The sequence below is a fragment of the Phragmites australis genome, chromosome 6 (assembly GCF_958298935.1).
Source record: "Phragmites australis chromosome 6, lpPhrAust1.1, whole genome shotgun sequence".
NCBI lineage: Eukaryota > Viridiplantae > Streptophyta > Magnoliopsida > Poales > Poaceae > Phragmites > Phragmites australis.
In genome coordinates, this window is record NC_084926.1 from 11,523,304 (window position 1) to 11,544,518 (window position 21,215).

The following is a 21,215-nucleotide window of genomic DNA, read 5'->3' on the forward strand; positions in this document are numbered from 1 at the left end:
TAGTGTTCTGACTGGTGGGGCCCTGTCGTCGTGATGTTTTTCATGGAAGTGGTGCGGTACTGTGCTTGGTAGTACACTAGTACTAGTTGCTCGACTGCTTTCGTGTTCGTACCGCGCTGAGCTGTCGTCCTTTTGGGCACCTGCTTTATTGGAACTGCATTATGCTAAAGCATTCCTGTGGGCTAGTTTCGCGGTATTTTGGTTGTCCAAAGGATCTTTTCGCTTATCCCCGTCGAATAGACACTAATTTGGTAAGTTTTGCCTTCAACTTTATCAAATACCTTCAAGTATGCAGTGTACAGGGTGCCCACATTGCTCCGAGATGACCTTGGAATAGTTTTTGTGCTTTGTGAAATCAGGTTCGACATGCATTATGATGGAATCTCGATGGAGTTGGAGAAGACCTTCTCAAGCACACATCAAGCCATGAATCGGGCAGCCGTCACAAGGTGGGAACTCTTTATTAATCGATATCTGAATAAAACTTCGCTACACCGTCTTCTATCACTTCTTATATGTCAAATATATCTATGCTACAGCTTGAGCTAATAGCTAATTCTAATTGAACTGTGGCTGATTACATCAAAATCATATGGAAAAAAATAGCTAATGTGCTAATGTGTTTAGTGTGATAACTTTTTGCATCAACAGTTCTCTTTTTCTTTTTTAATCTAAAGTGTTTTCATTTTTTGCTACAATATCAAGATTTTAATTAGTCCAGTGTTGAATCTACACGTTTGATTTTAGATCAAGTGGTCCTAGTGTAACTGCATTTACGTTGCAAATGCAGTAGGAACAGCATTGGAGCCAAGTCGTGAAGATAACAAATGGGGTGGTGATTTTAATCCAACTACATTGAAGCAATGAGTGTAGGACATCTGGCTCTATTGCGCCGGTTACTGAAAAGTAGAACCGATAAATTTCCGCTGGAAGTTCTGAACCAACAACGTGACATTGGTATAGGAACTTACTGCTATTGATCTGATTCTGATTCATCCATTCCTTGGGAGGTGAAGAAAAAACTAGTACGCTTCAGTAAAAAGGCAGATTGGCGCTTCTACAACACGCTTTTTTTTTACACAGACCATGATAAAAAAACTAAAAAATTAAATTTATTATCTTTAAACATCTCAATATTTATTTATGAAATTATAAATATTTAACACATTTATTTAATTATTAGAAAAACAATGGTACTTTCGTATATGTACATAATTTTAATATGTAGACGACAATAATACGAGTCTAACTAAATTTGTTTTATGTTTTGAGTTTAGATATTTTCATATACATTTTAGATTATTTTAGCCAATTTATCAATATAACTATTATTTCTTTCGCTATTTTTCTGGAATTTAAAAAAATTATGTGTACGTGTATATATACATACACGTATATGTATATATATGCATATTAATATGTAGTATAGTACATATAGGGGACTCATATGAATAGGAGCTACAGTAATTTAACCTATAGAATTACTCTACTTCTTACTCTTTAATATATATAATAGACTAGATAACACTTTTCAGCTACCAAAGTTTGAAAGGACAGTCCTCTGTTCCATTTCAAGCATCGCAGAGTAGTACATAGTTCCCATTGCTGGATAGTCAGATAGATAATGTGAACGAGCGATGCATGATTATAGTTTACGGTGCACAAATCACAAGTTACAACCCATGTACCAAGGTCATAATAACAGTCTTAAACTTGAAAAAACACGTAGAAATAAGTAAGACTAGATTACAGACCGTGAGTCCAAGAGGAGCCACACCTTTGGTTCCCCGGCCGCTCTTCACCGGAGCCTCTCCCCCTCTCTTAACCACACGGGATTCCAGCCTCCAGGAAGCATGCGGCCCAACACCAACCAACCACGCTCTCTCTCCACTTCGGAGAGGGCTACCTCGGCCCGCCCTCTGGGCCCTAATACCAGCCCGCTCACCCAGGCACCCACTACACGTCAAACTTCACAAGCAAACTACTAAGGAAACACGATGCCACATGGGCCCAACTTGCTACATCCCGGGCCGAGAAGACGCGGGCCCGGCTGGCTCCGTCTCTACGCGAAGTTGAGGCGGGAGGTGTAGGTGCCTTTTGGGGTCCAGTTCTTGGGGATGACGTCCTGGGCCGTGAGGGTCTGCTTGGTGGTCAGGGTCGTCAGCCTCACGGAGAATGGCCCGACGAGTGGGCCCGGGGTCAGGCTCCAGGTGGCCCCCCAGATGTGCTGCATGTCCCGCCACTGCGCCGAGTTTGCCTGCGTACACGGCGAAGTTGCAATGGCAATCACTCCAGGAATCAAAATGAAAACTATCAATTCCTTTTCCCCTATTTTCATTATACCAAACTGAGAAATTCACAAGCATGCTATCTAGTAGGATTGGTATCTAGCAGGGACAGAGGGAACGTAGATTGACAGTCCTGGTAGTGGGGCTAACAGTGTGAGACCAGACGGGAAGTTCATGTTATCTTTACTCCCCACATGATGGAGGAACACTGTTAAAAGAAGTAGCATTACTGTACAAGAAGAAGCAGATCACAGGGGAAAGGAACAGATTAAAAAATGAACACGGGCATGTGTAGCTGCCAAGCCAACTCCTGGCTCTCGTCGTAGAAAAAACAAAAAACTGAGGCCTGTTTGGATGCTAAGTTTTTTTTTAGTTTTAGAAAAATATTATGGTGTTACAAAATACTTTGGTTTTAGAAAACTTAGAGGTGTTTAAATGTAACAAATCTTATAGTTTTGAAAATCATAATATTGCCGAAAGGTGGTCTGTTTTGGATGTCTGGAAAGCCCACGCAAAGTTTTTTCTTCTAAACCATGGTATTATGTAGCTCAGGTTTCTGAAGCTGTAGTTTCTAGATACAGTACCAAGGTTTTTTAAAAATACGATATCCAAAGAGGCCCTGAATTGCACGCTGCCCAGATGTTTTAAACGAAACCATTTGGATAGCTAATCTTGGCTTTGCCTAACTAGGAACTACTGTAGTTCTACAATTTATTTACAGACTAGGGTAGGAGTAAGAACTTCTCACGTGTGCCGTACAATTAGACTTGCCGGCAAAAGCTGCAGACAGTATCAAGTAAGTCTAGTTTCCTTGTAGCTAGCCGTGGTGTTGTTTTCTCTTAGAACATGCATGTGATTTTTTTTTGGACGAAGATGCATGTGATTCTAGAACCCTAGCTAGATAACTTATTCTTTCTACCAGGAATGGACAAAGTAGATCAAATATTTTCGAACTAGAAAAGCAGATTAAAAGTTGCGACCAAACACAAGAGGGGAACATATGAAGCCTATTGCGGTCCATCCATCCAGAAAACCTTCGCCCATGTCCCTAGCCGCATGTGAAAAGGGGGGATCCACTCACATGCACTAGCTGACTAGCACTGCCCACAAACACCTGCCTATTCGGCTATTCCTACCAAAAAAAAAAGAAGAAAAAAATCACCTGACTACGGATTACTGAGGAAAAAATGTCACTGCACCATTACGTTGCAGTTAAGTAAAGAGCAGGTGTTAAGTGCAACTATGCACACTGTTGGTCCAGTGCACCTTACCGAACCGAATTACCGAAGGGCAAATGCAATGCAAATTGCAAGAGCAAAATTTGAGGTGCCTCAGCGCTCGCATGGCCAAGACCTGGACATGCCGAGAACAAAAGCTTAATTTCTTATACCTGCTTCAGCTGCATGGATCCGATGTCGCCGTCGCCGTCCTCGAACTCCACCAGGAGCGAGAGCCAGAAGCTGGTCGAGCCCTCGTTCACGTGGAAGGCGATGTTCTTCCCCCGGTACTTGCACGCCGTCCTGCAAACGGCGTACGTGAATCCCACTCGTCAGTACAAACTCCTCTCGTTTCTGAAGATTGACCGGTTGCTCCAAACGCACGGAAACACAGGATACTGAGCTACTCATTGTCATTGTAAACTGTAGTTGGTGTGTGAACTAAGTTTCCATCACATGCTACGAGTACGTACGAAGTTTGTGAACTCTGTCGCACATTGATTTGTTCTTGGTGTGCCCACTATGGTAAGTATAATTGGAGAATGCATGGCCATGCATGGAACAACGAACATCCAAGATCCAACTACTAAATGCAGCCAGGCTACAGAGGGAGGCATGCGTACGTACCTCATGGTCCTCTGCACCTAGCAGTCAGATCTGACAATGGCACATTTTTAACCTTTCTGTCTGGTACCATTGCCGGCCGGCCGGCCAGGAAAAACATGGTATGCAACACGCTTTTTTTGATAGAGTTCAAGTGGCTGCATTTTTAGTAACGTCAGACGCAAGGAATGCATGCAGGTCTGATACGGTACGTTGACCGCGCGCAACTGCCACCCCGTGCTTTACATGCACCTCTGCCCGTCTGCCGTATGCCAGTACACACAATAGTAGTAATTTTGTGCATGCTCACCTGCGGAACACCACCGAGATCTCGCCCCGGTTGCGCAGCTGGCCGCCGGCGCCGGCCACGGCCAGGCGGCCGAACGCGGCGCCGCTGAGGTCGAAGTGCGTGCGGCCGCCCGAGCAGACCCCGCCGGGGCACTCGTCGGTGACGATGACCGTGACGGCGCGGCGCGAGCAGATGCTGGCGTCGAGGCACCGGACTTTGTAGCAGGCGCCGCAGCCCTCGCCGCCCTTGAACAGCACCGGGCTGACCGCGCCCACCCGCGCCTTCATCGGCACCACGTCCACCAGCGTCCCGTACCCGCACGCGCCGCCTGGGGTTAAACGCATACACACAGACAGAGCCACACAAATTACTACGCGGCAGTTTCACATGTTAGAAGTAATGAATCAGCTGCTAATGTACGACCACGCAATGGTAAAACCAGGACGGCATGCACGTGCAGAAAGGTCCGGATTACTGCCTGGTCAGATCTACTAACAACACTAGCCAAACGGCAAGAACATCTGTGGGGACGCCGAAATGCAGCTGGCTCTAGTATGGACAGGAACAGCAGTTCCATTGAGAGATGAAAGGACTCCCTAAAATAACCCGTTTTGCGGGACTGATCCACTAGTTCACTTTGTTCAGAGCAAATGCTGATATGATGCTACTTCTCGTGGTAAAAGAACAAACCTCATGTGGGTTCAGTAACGTACTTTTCATCTGTGTTGCAGTTCGTCCATTAACAGGCTGCAGTTTTGACTCGCAAGCAGGCACACTTGTCTGTGTCAGGCGGAAAATACTACAACGAAGTGTCGGTGGATTAAACCCGATATGGTCGTGGGTTCTAGTAAAAGCGGCGAGTTAAGGACCCGACACAGTGGAGCACGGCATTGGCTCCATGCTTTGGTGCCGGCCACAATAGTTCACACGAATCTTAAAGGCGCCAGTCACCTTTTGTCTCGGCACTTGTACTGGAATCTACGTGGGCCTACCAAAATTCTGTCTGGATCCTCAAGGGATACGCCTAGTAGCACCACAATGTGGGAACAGGCAGAACTATTTTCCTTAGAGAAAAAACAGTAATAAAAAATGTGGAACCAACGGTTGATTTTCATATTTCCTACTCTAAGTAATCAACTAAAAATGGAAACGGAAGTTCTGATGCAGTGAAGGTGCAATAATGCACGCACTCGCCATTGTTGAGTCTTGTAGTGTCACCATATACACTCTACTTGGAACAAAGGACATCACAAACTGAGAATTGAGCACGGAGATCTTACCGTCGCTGCCGTCGCCGTTGGCGCTGCCGTACCAGGTGGCCGTGGCCGGGTGCCACTCGGGGTCGACCACCCTGTGTGCCGCCCCAGCCTCCCCAGGACCGAAGAGGAAGGCAGCACAAACGAGAGAAGCGAAGAGCACGGCGTGGATGGAGAAGGCCGCAGAAGAGCTGGCGGAGGCGGCCATCGTACGTGAAGAAGAGAGCAGAGCAGCAAGCACAGTACTGACACAACTGCTGTGTTGTGTTGGAATGGCCTCGAGTGGTGGTGGTACTTCTCCCTGCTGGGATCGCTTTTAAGGCTTCGAGAAGCCCCAGTCCCCGATGCGCAGAACGCTCAGAGCTGCCCTCTGCACAAATGGCGCACAAGGACAATGAGAATGGACGAGCAGGGTGCTAGAGGGGTGGTGTCTGGATTTATAATAAGTTGAAGTATAGATGAGTTGTTCATTTTCTATATCAACTTAGGTTTTTTTAATGAGTTGATAACTCAATTTAGTATTAGAATCAGATGTTTGAAATTCGAGTACCGAGGATCGTAATTAAATAAAAATTATAGCATACTTCTATATTTTACGGCTAAAGTCTAGTCTGAGAAAGAGTAGTAAATGACGAAATATAACTGAATTCTCTACCTTTTCTCATCAGTTTAAACTTTTATTAAGTTGATGGTGCATGCAATTCAATAATATGGACAAGGCCAGGGTTGGAAAAAAACATGAGTGCTTAGCTTTTCTGCATGGCTGTTTGATGACACGGGTACCCTGTGGGTTCGTTTTCCGTTGTTGCTCTAATGGAGCTCTTGACTTTTGCCACATGATGAGGGGTGGGCTTCTCACATTATGGTTTCTGAAGTTAAAACTTTTTACTACTCCCTTCAATCATAACTAAATATCATTTTAAATATTAACACCATTCTTAAAACACATCTTTGACTACTTTTTTTGTGTTATATGTTTATAGAATATAATAAAGTTATGCTACTATAAAATTACTTTTTGAGACAAATATATTTATATCATTTTTAAATATTCAAACTAATTACAGAAAAAGTAATTTATAGCTAAAATTCGAAAATATTAACTACATACAACCAAAAGGATACTTATTTATGACTAGAGACAGTTATGCTATCTTGATGATATTTTGTAAATCTTATAGTAAAATATTGTTCATCGGTGAAGTTGACCAGTCATATAATGGAGCTGACCCGGTGGTGTTCTTAGCTGGATCTGCCCGTGGTTACGTGGTTAACCTTTAATAAAGTTACAAACTACGGATCATAAATGCTACTAGGATATAGGTGCGACTACCATGCAAAGTTAAGGCCCTGTTTGTTTTAGATTATAAAAGCTGGATTGTGATCAAAATTTAAAAGCTGAAACAAACAGCTGGATTGTAAAAGTTGGATTCTGATTACAATTCAAAAGCTGAAACAAACAGCTGGTTGGAAAAGCTGTATTGTTACAATTCAACACACAGATTGTAACAATCCAGCAATCTGTCTTCCACCAGATTGTAACAATCTACAATCTAACTTTTACAATCCAGATTTTACAATCCAGCTTCTTACAATCCACAATCCATAAACTGTTTTTCACAATCTACAGCTGAAACAAACAGGGCCTAACAACGATTCTTTATGAGCCCTGCATAATCAGCAAAAGATTTGAATCATTGGTTTACAGAAGCAGATTTTTTTTCGAGACGAATCTACATGTTGGTTGATCAGGACCCTCAATTGATCCCCAGTCAACACAGGTATTGAAAAAATGAGAGGCGTATCACCCTACACGACTACAGCTCCCAATCATACACACATCTACCCAAATCAACCCGCATATGTGAATCCCCCCAGCTTCAAAGACGAACTGCATGCATTGCAGGGAAGCCGGGGCTGCTTCCTGCTCCTAGCTGCCTGGATCCAGATTCAAGTTTCCAGAATGGAACGGTAGGCCAGGCCGATGGAACGCTCCAAATCTGAGAGCGCAGCGATGTGAAAGCACGGCGTGAGGACAGTGTGGATGGTGGCTCAGCCAAAGCACGCTTACGGCCACAGTGTCACACTGTTTTATCCTCCTCTGACCCGTGCCGCCCCTCTTGTCAAGCTGCATTGCGCCGTTGCCCCCTCCCCATGTGCGCGCGGGCGCTCCGCTTCGGGCGCAGGACGTGACCGATCACCGAGGCTGGCCCCCTCGCCCGCCGGGCCGTTGCGGCTAGCGTCCAGACTCCGCGCGCCCGGTCGTATCGGCGCGGTTTCCTCGCCCGACCGTTGCCGTCTCGCGGCACGCGCCCGAGGATCTGCTTCCGACGGCCGATGACATGTGGGCCGTGGCGCGGGTTGGGGCGCCGTGTTTGGTTTGCGCGAGTCGCGACGTTCGCGTTGGTGGCCTGGGCTGGTGGGGCTGCGCGCGCGAACGTGCGAGCGGAGGCGTCGGGGTTTGTATGTTCGATATCACGACACTTGGAGAGTTTTGTATGCTCGTTGCGGCGTGCGGCGTGCACGAACCGTGAAGCGGCCGGAGAGCATGAGCGGTGCGTGCAGCTAGCGCCTAGCGCCGTGAAAAAATAAAACAGGGAACAGTGTATGGAAAATAGCGTCTGAGCTGCTTCAGTTGCATTTTGCTAGTCTCAAGGTGGAATATTAATGCGGTGCTAATCCAATTGGCAGTGTTGCCCCGGTGCGTGTTATATGAGCACCAATTTACCACAGTGCATATTACTCCTATATTAGCTTCGGTCATGGTGTCCACTTCATGTTTCTTTATGGGTTACTTTAATATATATCGTGTGTGAATTGAGTACATCTCGGTTGGTTTGAGTTCTAGACTCGGTATGTGTGCTCGCAACTCGTGCTATGTGAGATTATATTTTCAATCTCGTTTGGATGTGTGCTAGAACGCAACCACATAAGTATGTGTAGGTGTGTGCATATGTGCGTCCGATTTGTATTTAAAAAACAATCGTTGTGGGGTCAATCCATTTATCTTCCCTATATCTTTCCCTCTGTTTAATAATCTTCTTTTGTCTTTATGAGAAGATCCTCTTTCTGCCTCGGGTTGGATTACAATTGGGCTATATATTATGCTTCCTTCTACTTTGTTGATGGTATTTTCTTCCGGCCTTTCAATTGCGAGTAGAAAAGAAGCACGGTACCATTTATCCGCTCCTGCCATTTGTAATCATATCGAGACATCACATGTTCTGGGACCAGGCAAGTGATAGCATGCATGCTATTCATTCGATCTGAAGAAAACTTCACTCGTGCACAAGAAAAAGACAAGGAAGGGATCGGAGTCGGATCTGCGCAGTTACGCGGGGTGCATGGCAGCTAGCCAGTGCGTTACTCCTACTTAACTTGCTGTCAAAGCCGGTCTCGGAACGAGCCGGCACAATGAAGGACGTAGGATCCATCCATCCTCCTCAGGCCGGCCTACATCATTGATCGAGCTCAAAGCTCCTAACTTCTAAGCTTCTGGAAGCGCCACATTGACATTGCATCGATCTCCATGTCTCCCACTGTTCTTTCATTCGTGGTTGCATGGTGAAGGCACTGCGCCGATCAGGCGTAAATGCGAGAGCGGAAGAGTTGTTCGTGGCAACTCCCTTCATTAAACTCGCCAAGGACGACGTGGGATGTGTAACCAGTGAGCTAAACCCGTTAACAGAGAGCTTTCTTAGAGCAGACGACAGCGAGGAGCGAGGGTCCACCCCGCGCGAATCCATCCATTCCTGCCGTACGCAACGTACTCGATCGATCGGTCGCTCCGGTCCGGGCAGCCCTGCGTCCAAGCAGTAGCGAAGATGGAGTGAAATGGAGAGGTGCAGGATTTTACCCATGCACAGTTTTACGTTTGATATTAGTTTATATGATTTATTGTGGGTGCAGGAGTTTGAGCTGTAGATATGATAGCGGTAAAAATTTAAGGATTAATATTGATTTTCGATTTTTTATAGGTGCATCCGCACACCTGCTCTCTATGTAACTTTTCGTCCATGTGAAATCGAATAATGTAGGAGCGGAGCATGCAGTACGTGCGCTCGTTTCCAGCGCTGCGATGTTTCGATCGGATCATGGAGCCCAGGGATCTGGTTTCGCGCTCGAGGGTTCGTTCCTCGCATCGAATCTGAATCGCTTTGTTCACTGTTCAAGACGGGCAAACCAAGATGAGACGGTTTTGGTGTGAATTCCGGCGGGTTTCCGCAGCAGCCGGGCTGCTTGAGGCGAGCGTCCGCGCGCAGTGGGAAGGGACGAGGAGGCAGAGTTGGAGGCGGTTCCTTTTTTAGGTGGGAAAGAGGAAAAGGGCGCGCGGCGGTGACCAACGGGAACAGCGGCTTTTTTGACGCGCTCGCGGCACGGCGGTCGCCGGCCGATCCGCGACATCATGTTCAGAGGACGCAATTTGACCGGCTGTGCTCAAAAGGGCGCGCGGCGTGTTCGCTTTCGTAGCACTAGCTCCTGCGATCTGCATACGCTTTTGGATACAAAAGGTGATACAAGTGGCGCTTATTTTCTGAGACGGAAGCCTGGTTTTGATGCCCGTATAGGAGTAGGATGCGGATGTTCACACGAAGGCAAATGTGAAGCACAAATGAAGACAAGTACTACGTGGAATATTTTTAGTTTTTTAGAGGACGTGGATTTTTTTTTTAGTGGAAAGTGCTACGTAGATAATACGCTGAAAATTAAGGCTCACTCCATCAGTCCACCAACAGAACATGAGGTGGTCCGCAAGCCTGCTTAATCGGGGGCTGGGTATATTATAGCTTATTTGGGCCAAAACTGGAGCTTCCGCGCGAAAACCAATTTTAAGGCCTTTTCAGCCCGTTAGTCTAGAATACTCACTTGATTACGCAATATGAGTATGGGCTCAATTAACCTAGTTATTGCGTCACAAACAGGTAGATAAGAAAGTGGGCCATCTGTCCATGTTGCCCGACGAGTTTAATTCGGCTTTTATCTTTACTATTTAAAAAAATACGTAGTAGTTTTCTATCAGACAGAATGTCATACCTCCTGCCTCACATCCAACATATTCAGATGCAATCCAACCACCTTTGTTCTGTGTCCTGCCTTCCACCTCCACCTAATAAAAAATCGAAGAAACCCATGCAAAACCCGTTTTGTAGGCAGGCTTGAACCGGCTCCCCTCACCCCGCTCCGTCCCCTACGATCCCCCACCTGGGCCGCACCCTCATCTTGGAACCTCCCCCTCCCGTCGCCGCCTCCCTCTTCGTCGTCCTCAGCCCCGCCTCCTTACTGCCTGCCGAGATGCAAGCACCGCCGACGGAGCCTCCATGTCATCGAGATGCGCATGTTCCTGAGGGAGGTCGCTGGTTTGGCCCATGAGATGCCCATCGACAAAGAATTCTGTTGGCCAGGAATTCATCGGTGGCTCCGCGTGCTTTTTGGCTGCACCGCCTCTAGCCTCGAGCGCATCCATGTGATCCAGCTTCTTTCCCGAAGTAGGTAGAGTACTCATCATATCTATATGTGCACAATATTTTATTTCTCTAACAAAAGTCATATAAAAATGTTTGGGCTTTTTCCTGAGATGATGAATCAACAACTACTTGGTGTCTGCTCCTTCTTAGTACTTACACTTTAATTGTGATTGGTAAGAATAGTTTGTGAAGCTTCATTTCTCCAGTCTACTAGGAGCTGAAGATGTTGCAGGTGCTGCAACGGTGGGGTGGAAGCAGCAGCCAAGAATTTGAGGCAGTGGGCACCGTCGCATCGGCGGTTTCACAACTTGTGGACGTCAGGGTTAGGAGGAAGGCTGCACCGTCGGGGATGACGAGAGCGATGGTTAGGTGTTCAACTGCGTGTCGTTCTCAAGGATCCCAATGAAAGGATGTCTAGTGGAGACCAAGCACCACTCCAAAGTTGTACTACATCTTCCTCATTGCCTCCATGATGCCAAGGAGTCTAGGATCATCACAACAGTGTCGGAGAGCTCTTGCAATCTTTTACGTTTAATATAGTTCACCTTGCTTATTCATTGGATATCACAAAAGTTCACCTTGCTATTCATTGGACATTTCATTTCTAAATTTCAGTAGAATATTCAGATCGCATGTTCATTGGATATTGCAAAAGTTCACCTTGATTATTGCCTTACATGCCGTGTTTTGGTGTTAGTCTGGTAGCCCTCGATGCTCAATTTCAGACGTATTAGTCCCTGTAGTGATGTACAAAATCACTTATGTCATATTTGATGAATCTTGAATTTAGCTTGTAGACTAATATGTTGTGGTTTCAGAAGCGTTCTTTATGTATCAAGATGATTCGTCAGACGTATGAAAAACAAATGATGTTTTCATTATGATCTTACCGACAAAGAATGAATGATCACAATCATTCTTTTACTTGTTTTAATTATTATATTTGTATGAGTGAATGTTAGAAGTTTCGAACATAATCATATTTGTACAAGTGAATGGTCTAATTGTGCATCCAATGTGCAGGTTCCATCTAAAGATTGTTTTGATGCTTGTATTATGCTTAACAAGATGTTTCCAAAAACGTGAGAAATACAGGTGCAGCTCAAATGTCAATGTACATGTTAAAAGATGGGGAGATAGATCCACTCTGGTAACAGCAATTAAAATGAAAATAGGTGCCTTCAATCGTTTGCATCGTCTTACTTAAACATGTTTTGTTTATGTAGCGTTCCTTGCCGGAGCCCAAATTATGACGGCTTGCCTCAACTAAATATGCATTTCAAGAAAATTCACTTCTATTTTTTTTGAGTTAACATCTCAATAAGTATTGCGTTTATTGCTGCCCATAATTTCTTATTTTTGTGTGACCGGAGAGCATGCTTTTGGCTTAGCATTCTTTTTGCTAGTATCCGTCAGTAATAGTAGGTAAGTCATCGTGGAGTGAGCACTGATAAGGACTATTGGAGATCTAATTGATCAGCAACAAGGTGAGTTCTCTTCCTACTGATATTGGCTAACTGGTTATGTTTTGTAGTAAGTTGTATGTAGGATTAGTGCTCCACATGACTTGGTCATTCCCTTATAATATTTCTATTAGAGATGTGTTTATTATGAACACAAGGTACCTAATCCTTTGGCGAAGCTCTGGATTTGATATATGGTTCAATATTAGACACTTAAAAAATTGGCCTATAATATCGTAGCAAATATCCAATTTTGGGAGTGTCTAGCAGCAAAGTTAAAAGAAATTATGGGCTATGACTAAAGCCACATTGAACAGTGTCCTATAGCAAAATTTTCTTAGTATAAACAAAGTTTTTCCTCTGTTCGAATTTGGCAGAACCAAAGAAAGGAAATATAATACTCGTCATGGGAGATCTTTAGCTGAACGCACTCCCAATCACTAATACGCAGATCGCTGTTCACCTGCATGGCACCTAGGGACGGAGATGCTCTTGGAGCACGGAGAGCACATCGGCAAATCTCACGACTCCGACAAGCGCGCCGCTGGCCTCGTCGACGACCCAGACGTACCCGACTCGGTGCGCGAGCGCCTGGGCCATGACGGCCACCAGCGAGCTCCCGGCATGGCATGCTACCACGTCCTCCGTCGACCGCCACCCGAAGCTCCCCGACAAAACCCTCCTTGGTCTCCGTGCGCGTCCCAACGTTGACTCCTCGTCGGACGATGTCGAAGACGATGACGACGATGGGGAGAAGGGCGCAGAAGCAGCGTTCCAAGTGTCCATGAGCTCGGCCATGGCGTCGAGACCCCTGTCCTTGAGCTGGGCTCTGACGGCGCGAAGCGGGAACTCCGGCGATGTCTGCGACAGAGAGCAGTCGATGTACGTCATGACGTCGCCAGCAGAGAGAGCAGCGAAGGCAGCGGACACCGACTCGACGTCACACGAGCCGAGCACGCCGGGGCAGATCTCGCGGACCAATGCGTCGTCGTCGGCGATGACAGCCACTGCCGTGCCGTCCGAGATGGATCTCCGCAGGAGCGGAATCGCGTCGAGCGCGTCGTCGTCGACGTGGACCGCGTGCACGTCGCGGCGGACGAGGCCGAGGGAGGCGACGGTGAGCGCGGCGACCGGGGAGAAGTGGGAGATGGAGCCGAAGAGATGGCGAGCGATGTCCTGTTGCGTCAACACGCAGTACTCGGCTGCCGTTACGGCATCGGAGGAGGGGACATGGTGATGCTTCCTACGGGCGCGCGCATGGAGAGGAACGAGCAGGCCTTGGCAGCCGTCGGTCAGCAACACGTCAATGGCGTCAAGCAGGCTGTAAAGTTGGACCAAACAGTTAGGCCTTTGTCGGTACCCTCGCTTTCCACTACTTTGTCTGTGAGAAAGATAGTTCCGTACAAATGAAGAATCAAAAGCGACGGTGCTGTGGCTATCACATGCGTACCTTGTCTGAGGGTCCACTCGGTGGGCGACGCCACCAACGACTGCTGCGATCGCGGACACGGGCCGGCTGAGTGCGGCCGCGGGGTCGCCGAGGTTTCCCGCGTCGCCGCAGACGTAGCAGAGGATGCCCGCGACGCTGACCTTCACGTACGCCGTGGCTGCTCCCCTCTTTGCGCGGGAGGATGGTTCAGCGTCCACGAAGGCGAATGGGTCGGCTCCGGCGCGGAGTGCGGCGAGTGCGGCGGCGACGGGGGTGGACGGCGTCAGCGTGAGCACCTTCGGCCTGCCGATGCAGAGGTCGGAGACGACGTGGGACAGGAGGCTCGCCGCCATGCACGCGTCGCGTTGTAACGCGCAACTGACTCGGGGAATGGAATGCTACTGCTGCGCGCAGAGGCTGTAGGTGATGTGCTCCAAGTGGAGGTTGTTCGAGAGCGCGTATGCCAGTGAAGGCTATTTATAAGATGCGGAGCAGATGATGTCTGATACTCTGATGTGGTGTCCGCTGAGCAGTGAGCTGTAGTTTTTGGAATGATGCTGAAATTTGATGAGCCGTGCGGGAACAGCTTGGCGCGCCGGACGTATCGAGACGGCCGGTGGCAGATCACATGGCGGCGGCTGGGAGCCGTATCGCTAGGCGATGGCCGATGGGACGGCGGCGCCGCGAGACGCCTTCACCATAGGCACGGTTACGACCACGCCGCCCCTATTCTATTCCACTGTGATGTGCTGTAGCCTCGTAGGCGCCTGTCACCTTACACGGAACTTCGTGCTCGGTAGGGGCAGTACTCTCCGTCCGATCCGAGGGAAGCGATAGGGAGCCGTGCTTCTCTTCTCTGTTGGCCGCTTGTTCCGTACGCCATTTGCTTCAGCAGTTCATACTTGAGACGAAACGTAGTCTAGCCAGGTAGTAGATGAATTATTACTAGCAGCAACGGCAACGACGAGCAGCAAGACGCCAAGACAAATATTACCGGCGCGAGCAGAGCAGCCATTTGGTCGATGTTCAAGTGAAGGCGAGCATGTCAAGCTGTCGACCAGTCCGGCACTGGAAGCATTTTAACTGGAAGCAGATCCTTCCTCGAGGACACAGACGCTTAGAAACCGAGCATTTTAACTGGAAGCAGATCCTTCCTCGAGTGATAAATTCTTAGCTGAAACCATCTAACTGAATGTTTTTGTCACACAGGGAGTTTTGGGAGATGGTACCGCATTTGCTGCCAAGGTTCTATCTTCTGAATCTGAACAAGGGATCAAGGAATTCTTAGCTGAAATCGAGAGCATTTCTCAAGTCAAGCATGCGAACCTTGTCAAGTTGCTGGGCTGTTGCGTCCAGAGGAAAAACAGGATCCTGATATATGAGTATGTCGAGAACAATAGCCTTGATCATGCATTACAAGGTAAGTGATCCATAAAACTTGAAATTACTGCTACACCTATTGGAAGCTGGAATGCGTTGCTTTTCACATCTATTTTAGCTTTAGGTTCAGTGAATGGAGAAACAAGGCTCACTTGGAGGTTGGAGCACGAGATCGGACATCTGTGTGGGCACTGCCAAGGGACTGAGCTACCTTCACGAGGAGCACGAGCCGAACATTGTGCACAGAGACATAAAAGCTAGCAATGTTCTTCTTGACAGAAACTGCAAGCCGAAAATTGGAGACTTTGGGCTGGCAAAGCTATTTCCAGACAACGTTACCAACATCAGTACAGGTGTGGTCGGAACAACGTAAGCAGTTAGCCTGTTACTATGAAACAGTGAGTACCGAGTGATGTTTAAGCTAAGTTTTTACTGACATCAGTCTAACTCTTGGCAGTGGGTACTTGGCACCTGAATATTTTGTGCATGGGCAGCTGACCAAGAAGGCCGATGTCTACAGCTTTGGAGTGCTTGTCCTTGAGATCATCAGCGGGAGGAGGATCTCGCAAACGATCCGATCAGACATGTTTCTGGTGCGAGAGGTCAGGTGTTCTCCATTCTGCTCTCGTCTGTCCATTCACATGACTTCTCTGTTATGAAATCTCTCGCGTCATTTTCTTGTGTTTGCAGGCATGGGTGCTGTACCAGCAGGGCAGCCTTCTGGGCATGGTGGACGCGAGCATGAAGGATTACCCGGAGGAGGAGGTGCTCGGGTACATCAGGGTGGGGCTGGCCTGCACGCAGGCGGCGCCGAGCAGCCGCCCGACGATGCGCGAGGTGGTGGCCATGCTGTCGCGGCCCGTCGCGCTACACGAGATGGAGATGCGTCCGCCGAGCTTCGCAGACCACCGCGGCCACCACGCGGCCCCGACCCGTCCTCGCGCGTGCCCGTTGGTCCAGGCGTCGCCGAAGGCGAGTTAGCCGGCGGTGGCAACAGCGGCGGCGTGCTCTGCCTCGTTCACGTACAGCGAGGTTGCCCCGCGGTAGGCAACTGGATAGGATGTCAGTATCTGTTAAGTATCATAACACCTGTCAGAACTTAGAAGTTAGACTTCGTTGGATGCTTAAACTCACTTGTGTATGCTAGATGAGGTGGCATATACTATACAACTCTTAAGCACTCCTTTCATTGCGCATACCATTATGGGACAAATCTAATAATCTATTCACAAATCAAGCGAGGCGATTGGACAAATCTAATAATCCATTCTCCTAACCAAGTATAATCCAGTGAAAAAAAGATGACAAAGCAGTTAAAAATATTATTTTTTTAATAAAAATAAAACAATTAAACATATATTTTTTAATTGCCAATTTGCCTATTTCGTATGGTTCATCGTCTAGTTGGCTACAAACTTTTACTCACTTCGCAGCATATCTCTTATGAATTATGATAGGAAACTGGCTATGAGACTTAGTAAAAGATTAGAAGCTCATATATTGATTGGAGTGGTGACGCTATGTTAGTTGCTATTACTATACAGAAATGATATTATCTTCAACAAGAGAATTTTTTTTATCTCTTTACCGATTATCTATACATGTATACACTGTTTTCGTACTTACATGTGCTTGCAGCTGTTGGACTCTCAAGAGATGATATCAATAGCATATACGCAAATGGAGCAGGTGATCACAGAACTCTTCGTCAGATATGGACGGAGTTCTATGCTTCAAATACTGAGTACACCATCATAATGTTGCCTATTTTGAGGTTTCTTTTTATCTCAAAAGAACGGTAAGAGTATTGCCGATTTTCTTAAAAGAAGAAGAGAATTAATCCAGTTTATAAAGAAAATCGAGCTTGAAAATCTCTTAATTATACGGCTCAACGAACTGGTAGACAAATCTGAGACAACAATAATAAGAGTTAGTAATAAACACGCCATTGGCTTGTTTGCTCTGATTAGGACCCACCCCAGCCATGACTCTCAATCTAGCTTCAAATCCTCCCAATCGAGCACCAAATTCAGCTCCCAACCACCTGCTTCTCCCAAATCCAGAGGACCTAGATGGGCACACACTGGTGGAGGATTCGAAGCATCAGCTAACGGCTCCCTCCATGAACCATGAGGACCGTCGCCTTTGTTGTCACTCGTCCCCGTCTGCGCTCACCGAAGTCCTATCCTTGTTCCTGTTCCCCGAGTGCTCATCCCGTCTGCTCTTATCGGAATCCTAGTCTCATCCACCACGCGCTCGTCAGTGTAGCTCTGCGCGGGTGTTGTACGTGCCAGCTGTTGTCACAAAAGGTTCACGTTACCGACCGACCGAGCTCCGGCGGTAACTGAAATCTCGCGGTAACCACGGTTACCGGTCAAAAATTAAAAAAATTTGGAGAAAATTTATTCGGTAAAATTTGAATTTTTGCGAAAAAATCGTGTTTTTACCCTCTCGATAACCGCTTGGTTTTGGTCGGTTACCGAGCGGTTTTGATCGGTTACCAAATAATTTTCTAGTATTTTTGATTTGGTCGGTTACCGAGTGGTTTGGGTTAGTAACCGCTCGGTTTTATCGATTTATTGAGCGGTTTTATCGAATTTCAGCGCAGTTCCAAAAAAACCTAAAAAAGGGCTCAATTTTGTAAAATCAATAACTAATTCATCTGAGCTTCAAATCAAGTGAAACAAAATTTTTTGGCTTCCTTGTAACATGATCTACATGATAAAAGTATTTATACTCATAAAAAAGTTCAAAATTTTCTGTGAGAAATTTTATTTGTTAAACTAATTTAAATGCATAGTTTACTCTTTGCTAATCCAAAAATCATGAAACTAATTTTGTTAGTCTTCTTACATGATCCTATATCTTTTAAAAATATATGAACTCATGAATTAGTTATTGTAACATGCATAATTGTGTAAATGTGTTGTGACTAGATTAATTCATAACTGACCCATCACACCTCAAAAATTAGTGAAACCATTTTCATTAGCTTATTTATACTATGATTTACGTAGAAAAAAATAATAGTAGACATGAAAAAGTTAATTACAGTGATGTTTCTTAACATATTTATTTTATGCTTGTGAACTTTGTAAAAATCATAGAGAATTTAATAAAACTCTAAATAAAGTGAAATCAATTTTAAAGATTCTCTTAAAATACATTTTATACAAGAAAAATATGTGTTTGCATGTTACACTTTTTCTTAACATGAGTTAATAACTGAGCCGCATGCTTCAATTTTTTTCAAACTTTCTCCCTATAGAATATGATGCAAACGACATTATTTTTGAAATTTTTTTTCACAGAAAGGTCTTAGAATTGTGTCTAGTTTTTTAAAGATTTTTTTAAACTTTTTTGAACTTTTGTATTTTTTTCGAATTTTTTTAATTTAAATTTCGATTACCATTCGGTTTTTTAAACCGGATCGGACCGAGAAGTTCGATAATCGCGATTTTTGAGCGGTTACCGACGGTTTTTTAACCCTGGCCGTCGATGGTTCGCCCGCTTCCCTGCGTACTCCTCGACGCCACCGTGGGCACCGGCGGCGCTGTGCGGGTGCTATACGTGCGAGGAGGCGCCTCTGTAGACACGCCCAGTGATGGCTCGCCTGCCATCGTGCGCTTCCCCGCGTCCCCTCCTGGTCGTCACGGGCACAGACGACTCTGTCTGGGTACGTACATGCAAAGCGGCGCCTCTGCACCCACGACAGACGACGGTTCGCTCGCCATCGCACGCCTCCCCATGTCCTCGGCGTCATGGGCACCGAGCCACCGACGACGTTGTGCAGGTACTGCGTGCGAGGCGGTCAGCTCGACGCCGACATCTGGCCCCGTTGATACGCAGGCTCCCGTGGATATCAGATCGACTGAAGAGACGCGTAGTTGCATACCTTCATTTTATGTCGTGTACGTGAGAGTTGAGATCCAAGCCAGAACCATCACGTTGGCCCAACAAACAACCGAGACGCACACATTTAGTTGTTGGATTTGTTTTCCAGTTCGTTTTGGAGACAAATTATTCTAAATTAGAGTCGTATTAGTTATGTGATCGTGTCTTGTAATAGGAGTTGAATATTTTCATGCTATAGCATGCATCAAAGTGAGATATTATCTATGAGTTTATCGATGCCGTTAATAGACAAATGTCTTGTATTCATCTATAGGGGTATAGAGAAACTCGTAGAGGTGGTTTCTTAGATCATAGACGAATAACGTGTTATCGAATATATTCTTTCGGCACGAATGCAATGTGAACTTTAAAGCAGATCGGTGAACCTTTATATTGTAACAATAAATCATATACTGCTGACGGCCATAAAATCCAAGCTACAAATACCGTACACCTCCTCAACCATAGAGCTGGTTCCCTTGCCCGCCACTACTAAGACCGAACATACCAAATGAGCAGCTAGAATCAAGCATCAATGGAGATTGCATCACAAAGAAATCGAAAAGAGTTAATAAAAACTTGTTGCGTTACCTGTTGACCCTTTGCCTGATTCTGATCACCTCTATTGCAGAACTTCCATTCCACACGAAATTCAATATAGATAGTACGAAATAACATCAAGCATGGTGCACAGCCCACATGTAATTCTCATCTTTCATGAATCTAAGTAGTGATTCTCTAGCACTGTTCTGATTGCAACTTCACAGAACATTTTAGAAGAAAATGTTTAAATAAGCAAAAGTTTTGTTACATAGGACTGACTACTAGGTCCTTATATATCTATTCCCGCTGGAATTCTATATGTACTCAAGGGCTTCGTGAATCCTATCATCCATGTGGGATTGCAAAAGATCCTTTCTTCCTCTGAAAAAATCGATGTAATTCCTAAGCAATCTTGGATCAATCATCATGATTGGACTCTGCAGAGAATAGTCTAAAGTTACTTCTAGTAATTCCGAAAACACATGGAAGAAAAAAAAATGCATACACAAAATCAATACCTTTTCACCAAAGAAAAACTTTTATTGACAATTGATTCCATGATGCTCCACTGCTGCCGGCGATCGAGCTGCTCTGCTCCCGTAACACCCGTTGCTCCTCCACTGTCGCGCCACGCTGCCCTATGTTCAGACGTTGGTGTGCAACACCGAACCCGCACTACCCGCTGCTACGTAGCCATTGGGGCACCCCGATTCTTTGCTCCAGCGTGGCACCACTCTGCTCTACATCGTCCTAGGGGTTGTGGCAAGGCACAAGCCGCAAGGCGATTGATTAGGCATATGTTGATCTCGCAAACAGCCAGAGGAGCTCATCACCACCGTAGATCCAAACACCATTGCCTTCTCCTTTGTCCTCCAACCTCATAGCATACCGAGGTGGCGGCGTGGTTGTGGACAACTGAGGCGGCACATGGGGCGACATCGCAATTGAGGACATCCTGGGTGATGGCGTGATGGTTAGGGAACCGAGACGGTAGTGCAATGGTCGAGGAATCGAGACAACGATGGGATGGTGGCGCGATGGTTGGTGAATAGAATGGCAACGATAGAGAATCTGATGGGCGAATGAGTGGTGATTAGAGGACGATGCAACAACAACAAAGGAGCGGGTGGTATGACGCTAGGGTTTGAAAGCAGATATGCAATGCAAGCGTGCGATCATATGGACAGGCGAAAGAGTAGGGTGGGAAGATCGTTGGACAGAAATTTCAAGAGTGTTTCATGGAAGCAAAACGCGAGACATGGCATAGAGGACAAGACATCTTGCTCAGTTAAGAACTGACGACTAAATATTTTTTAAATATTAGAGATTATAATACTACTATCTATCTATATCAAATCGATTACGACCATTGTAATTATGGCCCACAA

General features: G+C 46.2%; 2 protein-coding genes and 1 pseudogene across 2 annotated transcripts; 1 reads left to right on the plus strand and 2 right to left on the minus strand.

The window, feature by feature from the left end:
* Positions 1–1,622: 1,622 nt before the first annotated feature.
* LOC133921679 (expansin-B16) lies at positions 1,623–6,077 on the minus strand. The gene is made up of 4 exons (XM_062366656.1): positions 5,678–6,077; positions 4,419–4,725; positions 3,679–3,808; positions 1,623–2,257 (listed from the first exon to the last, which is right to left on the minus strand). Exons 1-4 carry the CDS (start codon positions 5,859–5,861, stop codon positions 2,063–2,065), a joined length of 816 nt encoding a protein of 271 aa, XP_062222640.1. The 5' UTR covers positions 5,862–6,077; the 3' UTR covers positions 1,623–2,062.
* A 6,848-nt stretch (positions 6,078–12,925) lies between these two features.
* Positions 12,926–14,442, minus strand: LOC133920455 (CBS domain-containing protein CBSX5-like). The gene is made up of 2 exons (XM_062365076.1): positions 14,032–14,442; positions 12,926–13,902 (listed from the first exon to the last, which is right to left on the minus strand). The coding sequence occupies exons 1-2, from the start codon at positions 14,361–14,363 to the stop codon at positions 13,056–13,058; spliced, it is 1,179 nt and encodes a 392-aa protein (XP_062221060.1). The 5' UTR covers positions 14,364–14,442; the 3' UTR covers positions 12,926–13,055.
* Positions 14,443–14,670: 228 nt separating this feature from the next.
* LOC133922954 (cold-responsive protein kinase 1-like) lies at positions 14,671–16,371 on the plus strand (annotated as a pseudogene).
* The last annotated feature ends 4,844 nt before the right edge of the window (positions 16,372–21,215 follow it).

Excerpts from the sequence above, each read along its gene's own strand:
- LOC133920455 (XM_062365076.1), bottom strand. The coding sequence starts at position 14,363 with ATGGCGGCGAGCCTCCTGTCCCACGTCGTCTCCGACCTCTGCATCGGC. Across the intron at positions 13,903-14,031 it reads CGAGTGGACCCTCAGACAAG|CCTGCTTGACGCCATTGACG; the intron begins GTACGCATGTGA and ends CCAACTTTACAG.
- LOC133921679 (XM_062366656.1), bottom strand. The coding sequence starts at position 5,861 with ATGGCCGCCTCCGCCAGCTCTTCTGCGGCCTTCTCCATCCACGCCGTG. Across the intron at positions 3,809-4,418 it reads ATCTCGGTGGTGTTCCGCAG|GACGGCGTGCAAGTACCGGG; the intron begins GTGAGCATGCAC and ends CGCCGTTTGCAG. Across the intron at positions 2,258-3,678 it reads GATCCATGCAGCTGAAGCAG|GCAAACTCGGCGCAGTGGCG; the intron begins GTATAAGAAATT and ends CCGTGTACGCAG.